Genomic DNA, 13,554 nt, shown 5'->3' on the forward strand with positions numbered 1-13,554 from the left:
GGCAGAATTTTAGAAGATCAACAGGAAAAGAAGACAAAGAGCTGGTTTTCTTCTGAAAGACTTTTTTAGTAACATAAACATTACTGTAGATTGCTATCTTTAAAAAGATGACAATGTTATTTTCTTGCCCAGTGTTGAAAGTTGATTAATCTCAGGCAGCAGTCTATAAATCACCATTCCGAGTCCACTGATATCATTACTTTGCATTTACATAAGTGGTTTTACTACTACAACTCAAAGCACGCTCGGCTTTAAATCATTATTGGAGCATTTGATCATTTGGCATATGTTTTCCTGCAATTTTTTAATTGGCCTCTTGAAAGAAAACAGCTGGCAGTAATCATATAGTAAGTGAAATAGATTTGCTGAGACCCTTAGATAATTAGTAAGAAATACTCAGACAGTGGTGTTTGGAACAGTCAACATTTGGAATATAACTGATAGAACCTCATAGTATCTTTAATACCCCCCAATTTGCAAATGTCCCTATTGGAAACTTACTAGAAAAGTCATCTGTTAAGTTTGAAACACATCTGTCAACCCAAAGATGAGTTTCTGTGGGAAGAATTTATAAACTTATATAATTCTCATATATTCACAAAAAGGGAGAGAGGGGAGGGGTATGATGTTTTCCCCGTGATTTAAGAAAGGACTTTTGAGTGAGAAGCAGCTGGAATCTTTCACACCAGCAGGACCTTTTGAAAGGAACAGAATCTGTGAAAATTTGAAACAAAATGTTCAAGTGGAAAAGTTATAAATTGTTACAGAAATCTTTGTTTTATGCACAAAAATCCATTTGACTGAGCTTTTCAAGTGTGTAATTCATTTTTCTGGGCATAGAAAAGTATTCAGATAGGGTATTTTGCAGGATGATAGTCTTCAAATCCTATGGGAATCATTTAGCTATAAAGTAAGGAGGAGATTTTGTATTATGACAGCTGTCTCTTTTATGCCGCCTTTATGTAATGTCAATATCGTATTTCTTGACCTTGTGAATAGCAGAACAGCTCACGGCTTTAACACTATGTCAGTCTTTCAAAATTAAGATTCTCACTGTAAAGGGTGTTGTAGCAAACTCATCAGTTGCTTCTTTGTGCTAGTTGAGTAAAATTACTATCTTCAATTGTAGACTTCTAAAAATTCCTCAAGACTGGTTTTGAATGTTATAAGTTTACAACTGTTAGAAACTCATAAAATGAAAAAAAAAAAAAAGAAAGAAAAGAAAAAGAAACTCACAAAAGGTTTTGCATTACCCTAGGAAACCAAACTCACTAATAAGGAAAAAAAAAATTTGCATTTAGGTAAATTGGTACTAAACATCAGAAATAAAGGCACATAATTCGTAAATGTAATTTTGCCCCTCTGTACAGTGTGACCTATTTCTCTGTGATCCATGCCCAGAATCTAGAATCTCATGCTGGAGAAGTCTCAGGGGGTCCCCCAGATGTTTCCCTTTGTCTGAAAATAGTCACACGATGCCAGGAGAAGCTTTACAGAGATCCTAGCTACCAGCTTTGCGAGCAAGCCCTCCCTACACACCTAAAAATCATAGGTGATCGGAGGAGATATGCCAGTGTATAGAAATACGCTCAAATAGTAACTTCTCTGTTAAACCTGAACTTGAATTTGGTTCACAAAGAGGAAGAAAGGAAAAGGAAAGGAAAATTGTTTCCTGCACAGTTTTTTTATTTTTATATTTTTAAGATTTGTTATTATTATTATTTTTTCATGAGAGACACAGAGAGAGAGAGAGGCAGAGACACAGGCAGGGGAGAAGCAGGCTCCATGCAGGGAGCCCGACGTGGGACTCGATCCCAGGACTCCAGGATCACGCCCTGGGCTGAAGGCAGGCACTAAAACTCTGAGCCACCCAGGGATCCCCAGTTTTTTTATTTTTAAATTTTATTTTTTACGTGAGAGAGAAAGAGCATGAGTGGCAATGGGGAGACAGGCATAGGGAGAGGGAGAAGCAGACTCCCCACTGAGCAGGGAGCCGGACATGGGGCTCAATCCCAGGACCCCAGGATCATGACCTGAGCTGAAGGCAGATGCTTAACCAACTGAGCCATCCAGGCACCCCCTCCTGCATGGTTTTTAATGATCACCAAAGGAGAAACAAATACACAGCTTCCCTTATTAATCTATCTCTGATTTTTCTAGATTCATTGTACCAAAATAAAGTCATACAGACCCACAGTGCATGTCTGAAACTTTAGTCCCAGTTCTTCCATATCCAGAAATTTGTAGGTTTTAGACGGATGACTCAGGGAATTCCTGAACACCGAGTCAGGGTCCGGGCAGCACCTGGAGTCCAGTCTCGTACTGTGCCTGCACCAGAACGTGGCTCCTGGCACCAAGTGGAGCAGAGGAAGGTCGAACATTGCCTCGTGTGACAAAGTCTAGGTTTGCCACCAAGAGGGTTAAGAAATGTCCATTTTTAGAGCTTTTCAGATTTGGGAATTGCCAATCATGAGGACCTGTAATACTCTCCCCGGAGAACTGGACCCTTGTGATGGGCTCACAAAACGTGGAGGCATTGGTGTGACGCTAGCATCATGGTGCCTTTTCTCGATGTCACAGGGCAGTGCTCTCTGTTACACTGGTTTGCCATTCCGGGTTTAGTGCCCCGTAGTGTTTTAGTGCTACGTGCATCAAAACCCCTGGTGCAGGAATAATTCTCCCACACTAAGCATGTTCTTTTTGCCCCAGATTTGTGCCACAAATTATGGACATCGCCTTTCACCCAAGGAGAATCTTTTGAAAATGAATGTCCTCATTTTTCCTTTTTTTTTTTTTAAGATTTTATTGATTTATTCATGAGAGACACACACACAGAGGCAGAGACACAGGCAGAGGGAGAAGCAGGCTCCCTGCAGGGAGCCTGATGTGGGACTCGATCCCAGGACCCCAGGATCACGCCCTGGGCTGAAGGCAGCGCCAAACCACTGAGCCACCCAGGCTGCCCTCCTCGTTTTTCCTAAAGGAAGACAAACCCATGTGGATTTTGCTAATCCTCCTATCAAATAGGATTTTTGCTTCCTTTGCCTCATGGTGTCTTGGTTAAATTTGCTGTTGCTGTTATTTGCGGCAAATTCCCTGTTTGATGTATTGCTAGAAATCTCAGAAAATTTTCTTAGTGGATCATTCAAAGTTCCTAGGTTTGATGAGTGGTATGGGCAGTAGATGAGAGACACATCATGGCAACAAACAAAAAACAAAACAAAAAACCCTAAATCAAAAGACCAGGGTAGCACTGGGAGTCTACGTTTTTGCTGGTAACGTTAATAACTACCTAAAAGATTCTATTTTTCATAGAATCTGGTTAATGTTAAAAATAAGAAAACTTCGGTTTTAGTCTCAGTTCAGCAAATGACTCTCCAAGAGACCGTTTTTCTTTTTCTAAAAATGAAACATGGACTGTTTTAGCGTGTCTTCTAAGTTGACCTTTATCAGGTGCACTGAACTCTGGGGGAGATGTCCGAGAAAGTGGAAGACCCCGGGAGAGGAAGCTGGGAACTTCCAGCATATTCATTAGGTTTTAGCTTCTCACACCTCCGGAGATGGAGTGACCAGGTCTCCCATCAGGGCAACTTTGTGATACGCAACCACGGCACGAGGCTGGATCATTCCACAGGGCTGACCACCTATAAGTTAGTGCAGATGTTTACAGACAGCAGAAAGGCAAATAGAACATTTCTACATAGTTGTCCTTTGGGAAGGATTAAGAGCCATGGATCCCTTCCAGAACGTAATGGATTTGGATGGGCTTCACGCCTTAGTGATTTCTTGTTATATTTGTCTATGTAACCCTGCCCTGGGGGGAGAGGGAGAGGAACCACTACAGGCTCTAGCAGGGAAGTCAAGCCTGGGATTGTCATCGGGGAATCTTGTTTGCCAACAAACTAGTGTTTCATGGGTAAGACAATCCCTTCCTCCTTTAGCTCCTTCCTTCCCCAAATATACTTTGAACATGATGAGTGTGGGTAAACCTAGACTCCAGCTTAATTGCCTCTCCCACAGCCTCAGCTAGTCAAAGCCCGTCCCTTAAGAGTGTCTTTCGATATTTACAGTGAATCAGATCCCTGTTCTCGGGGTGCTTGTAGTTAAAGGGAAGAGGCAAGACCCAGAAATCCATCACTGTGGGCTCTCCGGTGTTTGGTGAACTGAGTATTTGCTTAAACTATGTCTTAATGGCATGTGAGTAAAAACTTCAAACCCTACTTGGGAATTGAACTGTCCTGAACGCAAGTGGCTTACCTGTGTGAAGACCTCCAGTGGCTGACCACTGCCTCCTGGGAGAGTTTGAACTCTGTGAGCCTGCGGGTGAAGGTTCTCAACATTCTGTGCCTAATCTGCCTTTCATTTGGCCTTATTTCCTCTTACCTCCCCCGCCCCCCCTACTACTGAGCTCATACCGCATTGCTCTTTTGACGTCACTGCCCAGCATCCCAGTGACCAGTATCTGCCTTGTTCTGTGTGAGCAGCACAGAAGCTGCTCCCATAGCCTTGGTTAGAGCTGAGGACCAGGGGGGCCTGGAGGGCTCAGTGGTTGAGCATCTGCCTTTGGCTCAAGGCATGATCCCGGGGTCCTGGAATTGAGTCCCGCATTGGACTCCTTGTAGGGAGCCTGCTTTTCCCTCTGCCTGTGTCTCTGCCTCTCTCTCGGTGTGTCTCATGAATAGTAAATAAAATCTTTTTAAAAAGTAAAATAGGGATTCCTGGGTGGCTCAGCAGTTGGGTGCTTGCCTTTGGCTCAGGTCGTGATCCTGGGATCTGGGATCAAGCCCCACATCGGGTTCCCTGCATGGAGCCTGCTTATCCCTCTGCCTGTGTCTCTGTCTCTCTCTCTCAGTCATGTCTCTCATGAATAAATAAATAAATCCTTAAAAAAAAGGTAAAATAAAAAAAGAACCGAGGACCAAGGCAGGCTCCATGGGGTGAGCCTCTGCCAGCCCAATAGGAGCCATGAGACACTTGCTAGACCAGGAGAGGGAAATACCCTCTAAATAGCAAAACCTCCATCCCAAGGTGGAGGCCAGTAATTGCCTTTGAGGTAAAGAGTGGGTGCAAACACCAAATACATTGGCCCAGTGGGGATGCAGGTCTATTGAGTGTGCAGAGAGGAATCAAGCCTCTGAAAAACACTGGCTAAAACCAGGAAAGTATTTAAGTATCCTTCAAACCTGAGAACATGGGAGTCTGTGGAAAAAGGGATTTCTGGTGCCAGACCTCCTACTAGTACCAGATAATCCACTTCCCACTCTCAGAGTCATTTCCAGGCCTTGCCAAAAGCAAAGGTTATTTATTTGTCATATTTTAGACAACAGTTTCCAGCATGTGGTCAATCCAAGCGAAGAAAACCAGACTTGTGTGTCAGCAAGGGGAACAGCTCTCAAGGAGCAGCAGTCAGGCTCCCCATTCTTTTTTTTTTTTTTTTAAGATTTTATTTATTTATTCATGAGAGGCAGAGAGTGAGAGAGGCAGAGACACAGGCAGAGGGAGAAGCAGGCTCCAATACAGGGAGCCCAACGTGGGACTCAATCCCGGGACCCCAGGATCACGCCCTGGGCCGAAGGCAGATGCTCAACTGCTGAGCCACCCAGGCATCCCGTGGGCTGCCCCTTCTTGCAGGCCTTTGAGCCCATGACCAATCCCTGAGAGCTTCTCCCACGGGATACGGGTGACTCTTTTCCTCCCAGATTCATGCTGCTCAGGGACACTTGGTCTCTGGCTCTCTCTGCTTTCAGGCTATCTGTGAGCACTCTGCTCTGCCCTATTCTGTGCCCCTGGGGAGAGGGCCCCTGGGCTCTGCACCTTGAGTGTTCTCTTCCCTCTGTATTAAATACATAAATTTAAAGGGAGCACCCCTTCCTCCTCCCCCCACTTTTCATTAAAAGGGAACAGATGTGGGGTCTCAGCTGAGGCTGCTGGGTCGGGTTGGATCCTGTAGTGCAGGTGTCTAGGACAGAGGGTGAGCCATTCCTGGGCATTATCTCTGTCCCATTCCTCTCTTCCAGCAATGAGGTGGTGAGGAGTGACTTGAAGAAGCTGCCAGCACTTCCCACTCAAGCCCTGAAGGAACACCCTTCCCTGGCCTACTGGTAAGCTGCACCCCCTCTGCATACCCCTCAGGAGCGAGCCCTCCTGGGGTGCAGGGGGCTAGGGGCTGCCGAGGGGCAGGCTAGACCAACGTGTCGGAGTGGCTTGGGCCTGTGTCAGACCACTTCCCGCATGTATTTAGATGCCACGGTTTGCGTGAGACCTCCTTTTTCTATTTTCTTTCTTTAAAAAGAAAAAAGAAAACCTTCTAAAATTTCACTTTGGATGCTTTGCCTCCTTGGAGACCCTTTCATGTGCTGCTCAAGTTTCGTTCTGGAATCCTTGTCATTTGATGACAGGATGTGTGAGGTTTTGAGATGTGGGAGGACTACAGGGTTTTTTTTTTTCTTCTTCACTGAAGAGAGAGATTGATTCTTTGATTTTCCCACAATGTTTCATATCTCCTCATTTGGCTTCCATGTAACATTGTACCCTCGTTCATCTGTCAGGCCCTAAATTACTGATTCTGAATAGCACAGGCATATGAAAGGGTCCCAGAGTGTGGTTCTGGTCACAGTCGAGCACAGCCTGCATTCCTGGGTGGTGTGTGCAAACACTGTGCACACAGGCCCTGGCCACTGTCCCCTGACAAGCGACAGTGCCGCGTCCCTTCTGACTTCTTTATGGCAAGCATCGGCCGCTTTTATAATAAATCATCATCATCATAATAAAACAAAAATCGCAGGACAGGTCAATCTTGATAAATTGTAGCATGTGACTCTTCTAAGCACATCTTTGTTATGCTTTATGAAATGTATGGATGGCAAGCATTTCATCTCATCTGGACACGTCTGCAGTCAGCACGCTTGGGTCTCAGCCATTCAGGTGGCTCTGGGAGACCCCTTTGGCTGGGATAAGGCATGTTGTGATGCGGAAGGGCATGAGCCAGATTAAACTCTAGTCCAGAAGAAGTTTCTCCTCAAGAGACCACGGGATGGGGCAGCGGGAGCAGAAATGAGAAGCTGGACCCTGGGGCAGAGAGCTCCCTCCAGGGTGCTGACATGCTCTCCCCACCCAATCTCTTCTCAGTGAGCTTTTTCTTTTCCTTTCTTCTTTTTTTTTTCTTTCTTTCTTTTTTTCTTTCTTTCTTTCTTTCTTTTTTTTTTTTTTTTTTTTTTTTTTTTTTTGCCATTCATCCTTTGCTAACATAGATGGCGCTCCACAGTGGCTTTGTGTAATTATAATCTAGCCCCCAGGAACAGAATCTGTTTAGCCTGCAGGGACTAACTACCCTGTCTGCATGTGTGAACACCAACATGTGTTCTTGGGGTCCTGTTGGCCTCTCCCCAATCCCCTGTGCTCCCTGGGCCTCATCTTCTGTGTCCTCCTACCATCCCCCCAGCTGCTCATTCTTAGGAAACCAGTGGTGAAAGAGCTAGAGATACAAGAATATAACTCTGGAAGCCAGAGTTTCTACACAAAGTAGGTGTGTTTGCCAGGTAGGGGCTGTGATGTTGCTGGGTTGTCTGGGGTCAAAGTTGCTATTTTAGCCTAAACCATCCCTCCGTGATCTCCTCATTCAGTTGTTTCCAGACACTTCCTACACCTCGTGCTTACCAACTCCTCTGTAACTCTCCCTCTCTCCTTCCTTCTCTCTGTCTCTGTCTCTCTGTCTCGATTTCTCTTTCATTTTCTCCACAGTCTGCTCCATGCTCCCATGTTATTACTAATACAGAAATGCTGTATCTTCTCTTGTGTCAATATGAACATCTTCATCTTCATCTGCATCTATAATCTTGCCGGAGTGTCCCTCTGTGTCTGTGACCTGGCCAGCACTTTCCCTGGGCCTCCTTTAGACCCAGAGACACCCATGCCACTGTGTGCACTCACAGAGAGGATGCAGAACTGAGGGCTATTTCTGAAGTGGGTGCCTTCCAGCTCCACAGCCCAGACAAGCCAGCAGCATGGCCATCCTGTTGACTTATTGCTAAAAATCACCTTATTCCACTGTGCTTGGCTAGCTGTAGTTGACCCTCCTCTCCTAATCTACTTATTTGGTTTTCTTTAAAAAAAAAAAAAAAAAGCAAAGATTTCAGGAAGGGATAAATGCTGCTCATGCTTCAGAGCCTGGAGACAAAGCTGGCAGACCAAGCATGTTCATGGACTTCTGTTGGCCTTGGTATCATCACACATCTCTGTGATGGTAACATCACCCCTTGTTGATGGAAGAGATCTTCACGGGCCCTGACCTCACAATCTCTATTGAGCTGCCCGCAGCCCTGATTATCCCTGAATGGAGGACACATATTTGCAGTTCTTCGAGGCTCTCCTGCTCGCGCTGGCCTTCACAGAGGAGGCAGATGGCCTTCAGGCCAGAAAAGGCCGTAGGCAGCCCATCCACGCTAGTCAGGAAAGACATTACAGCCTAGAGAGCGAAGCAGTGGGTTTTAGAATCCCAGCCACGTTTCTGAACATGGGGTAATGACAGCCCAGGAAGCTTGACTTACTTGACTTACTTCTCTGCTGCCTCAATTTCCCATCTATAAAATGGAATTAACCATACCAACCGAATCCAGACTCTAATTAAGAGCGGAAGAAGTCACATAATGCAATTAGCAAGTAGTGAAAGGTGCATAGGAATGCTGAGTAATCATGCAGTAATCCTTTCTGCTGCTTTTCCCTCAGCGTGTAACAAGCTTGGACTTCTACTCCTCGGGGTTTCCCAATTGGCAGGCATCTGAGGCAGAGGTTAGAATTATGTGTTCAGGGCCACAGAACAGAGCCGTATGAGGGCCCTGACCTGGATTCTCCCGAGGGCCTAGCTTGCAAATGCTGGACACCCCCCACCCTCACAGCACCCACGCCAGCTATGCAGGGGCATCTACATTTACTCCAGAATCACTGCCCCCGGCTGGCGATGGCTCCTCTAAGACAGGAAACCATGTCACCATCCCCATGTTTCCTCTTGATCCCCCATGCATTTCCTGGGCCCCTGGCCTGCAGAGAGATGATCTCACTGAAAGACTAGCGAAGCCTAGGCAGCCTTAATCGCTGTCTTTTCCTTTCGTGTGACGCGGTGTCCTCCAGTTAGTGTTTTAGAGTTCTATTTGCTCTGGCTGGTGCATTTTTTATAGTTATTCCATTGAGTTCCTGCCACAGATCTGGGGTCACTGGGAAACTCTGCAAAGCTCAGTGCACTTGAGCCCATCTGTAAATTCCAGAGGAAGTGGGGGGAGAGATGGGGGCAGAATGGCTTCTCGGTGAGTATGGCAGGTGATCACAGGATGGGCCCACGGTGTTTCGATTGGGCCCAAAGATTTGGGAGAAGCTGAAGAAGGAGAGGGGATCCCTGGGTGGCTCAGCAGTTTAGCGCCTGCCTTTGGCCCAGGGTGCAATCCTGGAGTCCTGGGATCGAATCCCATGTCGGGCTCCCAGCATGGAGCCTGTTTCTCCCTCCTCCTGTGTCTCTGCCTCTCTCTCTCTCTCTCTCTCTCTCTCTCTCTATTTCTCTGTGTGTCTATCATAAATAAATAAATAAATAAATAATCTTTAAAAAAAAAAAAAAAAAGAAAGAAAAGCTGAAGAAGGAGAAGCTAGATACTGTGGCCTCACCGTTGGCCCTGGGCACCAGGAGATCCTGGGAGTTGTGGTGGTAGCAGAGCCCTGCAGCTGTTGGGCACTAAGAAACAGCTGCCTGCGGTGCTTCTGATTTACACGGGTGTTGGTCTGAGCCTCCAGTGTGTTCGCAGCTACGGCACAACATTGATTTTTATCTCCCCAGCCCAGCCCAGGGATCCTCCCTCCCATCAGCTCACATCCACACTGATCTGCTTGCCCCTGGATCCAAGAGTTGACCTCACAAAATGCTAGATCCTGTGGTAGGAAACATGCCAAAGCATGTGAGTGGGAGACGTGCGAGCTAGAAGAGGAACCCTGCAAATGTCCCAACAGATCTCCAAAGGTCTGGTGAGGTGGGGCCCTCCCCAGGCAGCCTGCTCCTGGAGAATGCTCTCGGGAGAGGGCTTTCTCACACTCTGTGCAGAGCGTCCCAGGTTGCCTGGGAGCCGAGGATAAATAGATCTGCATCTGCCCCTTTCTGAACACAAAGTGTTCAGATCCCCCCCAAATGACTTTCCAACCAGAGAAGGGCTCCTTGTGGCTAGCCAGTTTCCGTTCTGAGCGTAAAGATGCTCGCTTGGGAAGAGTCAGTTGATTGTACATACCCCAGATTTCAGAATACTAAAATGAAGAGGGAGCCATTCAATAGTAAGATAATAATTGGGAAAATCAATAAATTAGCCCCAAGTAGTAGTTAGTGAACATACAGGAGACATTACCTCTAGAAATAGCCTTTCTTTTTTTCCTTTATTTTTTTTTTTTAAGATTTTATTTATTTATTCATGAGAAACAGAGAGACAGAGACACAGGCAGGGGGAGAAGCAGGCTCCATGTAGGGAGCCCAACATGGGACTCCATCCTGGGTCTCCAGGATCACGTCCTGGGCCAAAGGTGGTGCTAGACCGCTGAGCTACCCAGGCTGCCCCCTTTTTTTCCTTTGAAAAAAAAAAGGCAAGAAAAGGCTTTAGATCACCTCAGATACCAAATAAATACATAATGACCAGGTCACAGAGTCCAAGTCTTTCAGACTTGACTTCTCAGCAGGTGGGATGTGCTTCCCCTCTGGCTCTCCTGGTTAGTTCTGTGCTTCCAAAGGTAGCAGCCATAGCTCCCTGGGCACCAGAGTCACTTCTCAGAGTCCCTTCATGCCCCCTGCTCTGTCAAAGCAGGGTCTGGCTGGCTGGCCAGTGCCCCCCAAGGCACGAGCTAGTCTCTTGTTTTCGGAGTAAGATTTCAAGACATCAAGGAGCTCTCATCTCACTTCTAGTAGCTGGCATGGTGTTTCCCAGTGCTTCTCTGGGCCTCTGATTATCTCGTGGTTTGGATTAGCCAGGCCCAAATTCCAGAACTTTCCCATCCTCACTGGAAGCCCTCAACCCTGACCACTAATTCATGCTAGGGAAGCCCTGGGCATTCTGTTGAGGTCAACGCCTGCCCTCCTGTGTGAGGTCCTGTGTGCACAGGGTTCAGGAGATGAGGAGGGGGAGGAAGACATGTGGGCGTTCCAGCCAAAGCATCACCCCGATGTTCAGCCAGTGGTTTTCCTCCCCCCTCATTCTGTGTCCCTCTCCAGTGAGACACATGCTCACTGCTGCTTCCTCCCCTCCCCTCATAGCATTTCCTGCAAGGAGCCTACCCCATGGAAATCTGTAGCCCGAGGCACATCACTTAGGCTGAGTTCAGAAGTGCCACTCAGGGCAAATCATTTCTACGAGAGCTATCAGCTCCTTGGAGCTTCTCTTAAGATTGCTCAGGCTCAGAGGAAGTATCTCCACTAGCAGGGTGCTGGCTGGTGACCCAGGGACTATATGTAACAGAATATTTGTCTTATAATTCTAGCGAGGATCGAGTAATTGAGCACTATAAGAAACTGAATGGCCAGACCAGAGGTCAAGCAATTGTAAAGTAAGTGGTCCCCTCCCAGCTCCCTTAGGCTGTGTGTGTGTGTGTGTGTGTGTGTGTGCATGTAGCATGTGTCAGGGCTGTTCAGTTCTGAACAGCTGGATGGACATATCTCCACGGGGGGATGGTTCCGTTTCATTTTCAAGTCAGTAATCCCCCCAAGAGCTTTGTCATGCACATGCACACACAAATATGTATATGATTCCAGTTCTGCCGAATAACCACCCTTGTGTGTGTGTGTGTGTCTGTGTGTGTGTACACCTGTGCTGTCTTCCCAGCTACATGAGCATTGTGGAGTCTCTTCCGACCTACGGAGTTCACTATTATGCGGTGAAGGTAAGTGCCAAGCCTGCCCTAAAAACAAAACCCAAAAAACCCACAAGCACCTCTCACTTTTTTCCTTTTCAGTCTTACTGAAGATCTGGTGGGCGGACTGGCAGTGGGCAGGGTGGAGGACTTGGTCAGGATGACTGTGTCCTAGGGGAAGTTGGGGTCCTGGAGCTTCCCTCTTGTGGGAGGACTTGATGCAGTTTCTCTTCAAAACTCACGTTCCCTCATGTAAAGTGGGTACAATAAATCACTACTTCCTTTTATACTCAGAAGAATCTTGGGAGGTCGGGACCGCAGATTCCATCTAAATGCAATGAATTGCAGAGAACAAAAACTTTAAGCAGAATCAGCAGTGTTTTTCTTGGTGGTCAGATGCCACATAGGCAGTTTTGGAGAAGGACTGGCATTAGCGGCTGACAGATTAAGTACATGGCTGTTTAAGGAGACAGATCTTGTCTTTCTAAATATTGTGATGTTCAGTCCAACGGAACACAGACTCTATTCCAAACTCTCTTTAATTTTATCCGTAATGCCCATGTCTGGGACCCCTTCCTTGAAATAATAGACAAGGATGTGCTGGTGTGCCCTTATCTGTGATGAGAAAGGATACTTTTCCTCCCTTAGTTTACCACAACATGCAGAGTTTAAGTCATTGCCTAAAGTCCAGCCAAAAAGTGCAGAAAACCCTCCTGAATGCAAGACGGTTCCACCAGCCAACCTGAGATTCTCTTGCTCTTTGGCCAGTTTCTTTCCACAAGGTTCCATGCAGCTGTATTTTTAAATCCTTTGGGCTAGAACATGCTCCATGTTTCATTTATCTTTGTGTCGCTCGTGGCAGCCTACACAACACTTTGCATGTCCTTGGTACATGTTCAGTTGCCTCTGTCTTCCACTAACCTGCAGCCTTCGGATGGCCAAGACTGTGTGTTGCATCCTGTTACTTATTCCTGGAACCCAGTGTGGCACCTGACACATTGGAGATGCTCAGTAGATATTTACTAAATAAATGTTACTGAGCATTGAACTGGGTCATTGAGGTATACTTCCATGATAGGAACAAATGTCAGAACTCTATTCATGGAGCCCAGATATGAGGCATATGCAGGGACACCAGTCCGACCCAGCAGCTCAGCTCAGGATCTCTCATAAAGCCTGAAACTGTTAAATCCTTCCTGATGTCCTACCAAAGCTCTTCCAACCGAGGGAGGCCATAATCCCTCTTCACCATCATTCATGAAACTCACAGAACTGTCACCACCATTCCTGCCCAGAAGTTCTCAGGCTTAAGCTGGAGGTCTTATCAGGAGTGTCACCTGGCCTTTTGAGTCACCTCCCATCCCCATGAGGGAGATGGATCCATGAAGGAGAACCCCAACCTGAGAGGCCACACGCTGTCATGTGCCCAGTGAATTCATTGGGCAGTCAACCCCCAAGAGGAAATCGGACAGTCTGTGACATGGGGTTGAACATCCACAGCACTGGCTGCCAAGGTTCCACACATAGCTGAGTCCATTTCCTAGAGTCCATTTCCACTTCACCGTCTTGTTACCATAAAGAAACGTAAGGATCTAACAGTAGTTCCTGACATTGTTACAAGAGGCATTTCATAGAAATCAGCCAGTGAGTCTGTCTCTCCGTTGTGGAAATATTCTGTGGGGCCATGTG

General features: G+C 46.7%; 1 protein-coding gene across 4 annotated transcripts in view; it reads left to right on the forward strand.

Annotated features, from left to right (window-relative positions):
• The window catches only part of FRMD4A (FERM domain containing 4A), a 319,692-nt gene that overhangs the window by 213,748 nt on the left and 92,390 nt on the right, over positions 1-13,554 (forward strand). For all 4 annotated transcript variants that reach the window (XM_041767383.1, XM_041767382.1, XM_041767386.1 and 1 more), the window contains exons 8-10: positions 6,018-6,101; positions 11,497-11,562; positions 11,838-11,895. In XM_041767383.1, the coding sequence (XP_041623317.1) occupies positions 6,018-6,101; positions 11,497-11,562; positions 11,838-11,895 (208 nt within the window). The remainder of the gene's footprint in view (positions 1-6,017; positions 6,102-11,496; positions 11,563-11,837; positions 11,896-13,554) is intronic.

The sequence above is a fragment of the Vulpes lagopus genome, chromosome 8 (genome assembly GCF_018345385.1).
Source record: "Vulpes lagopus strain Blue_001 chromosome 8, ASM1834538v1, whole genome shotgun sequence".
Classification (NCBI taxonomy): domain Eukaryota; kingdom Metazoa; phylum Chordata; class Mammalia; order Carnivora; family Canidae; genus Vulpes; species Vulpes lagopus.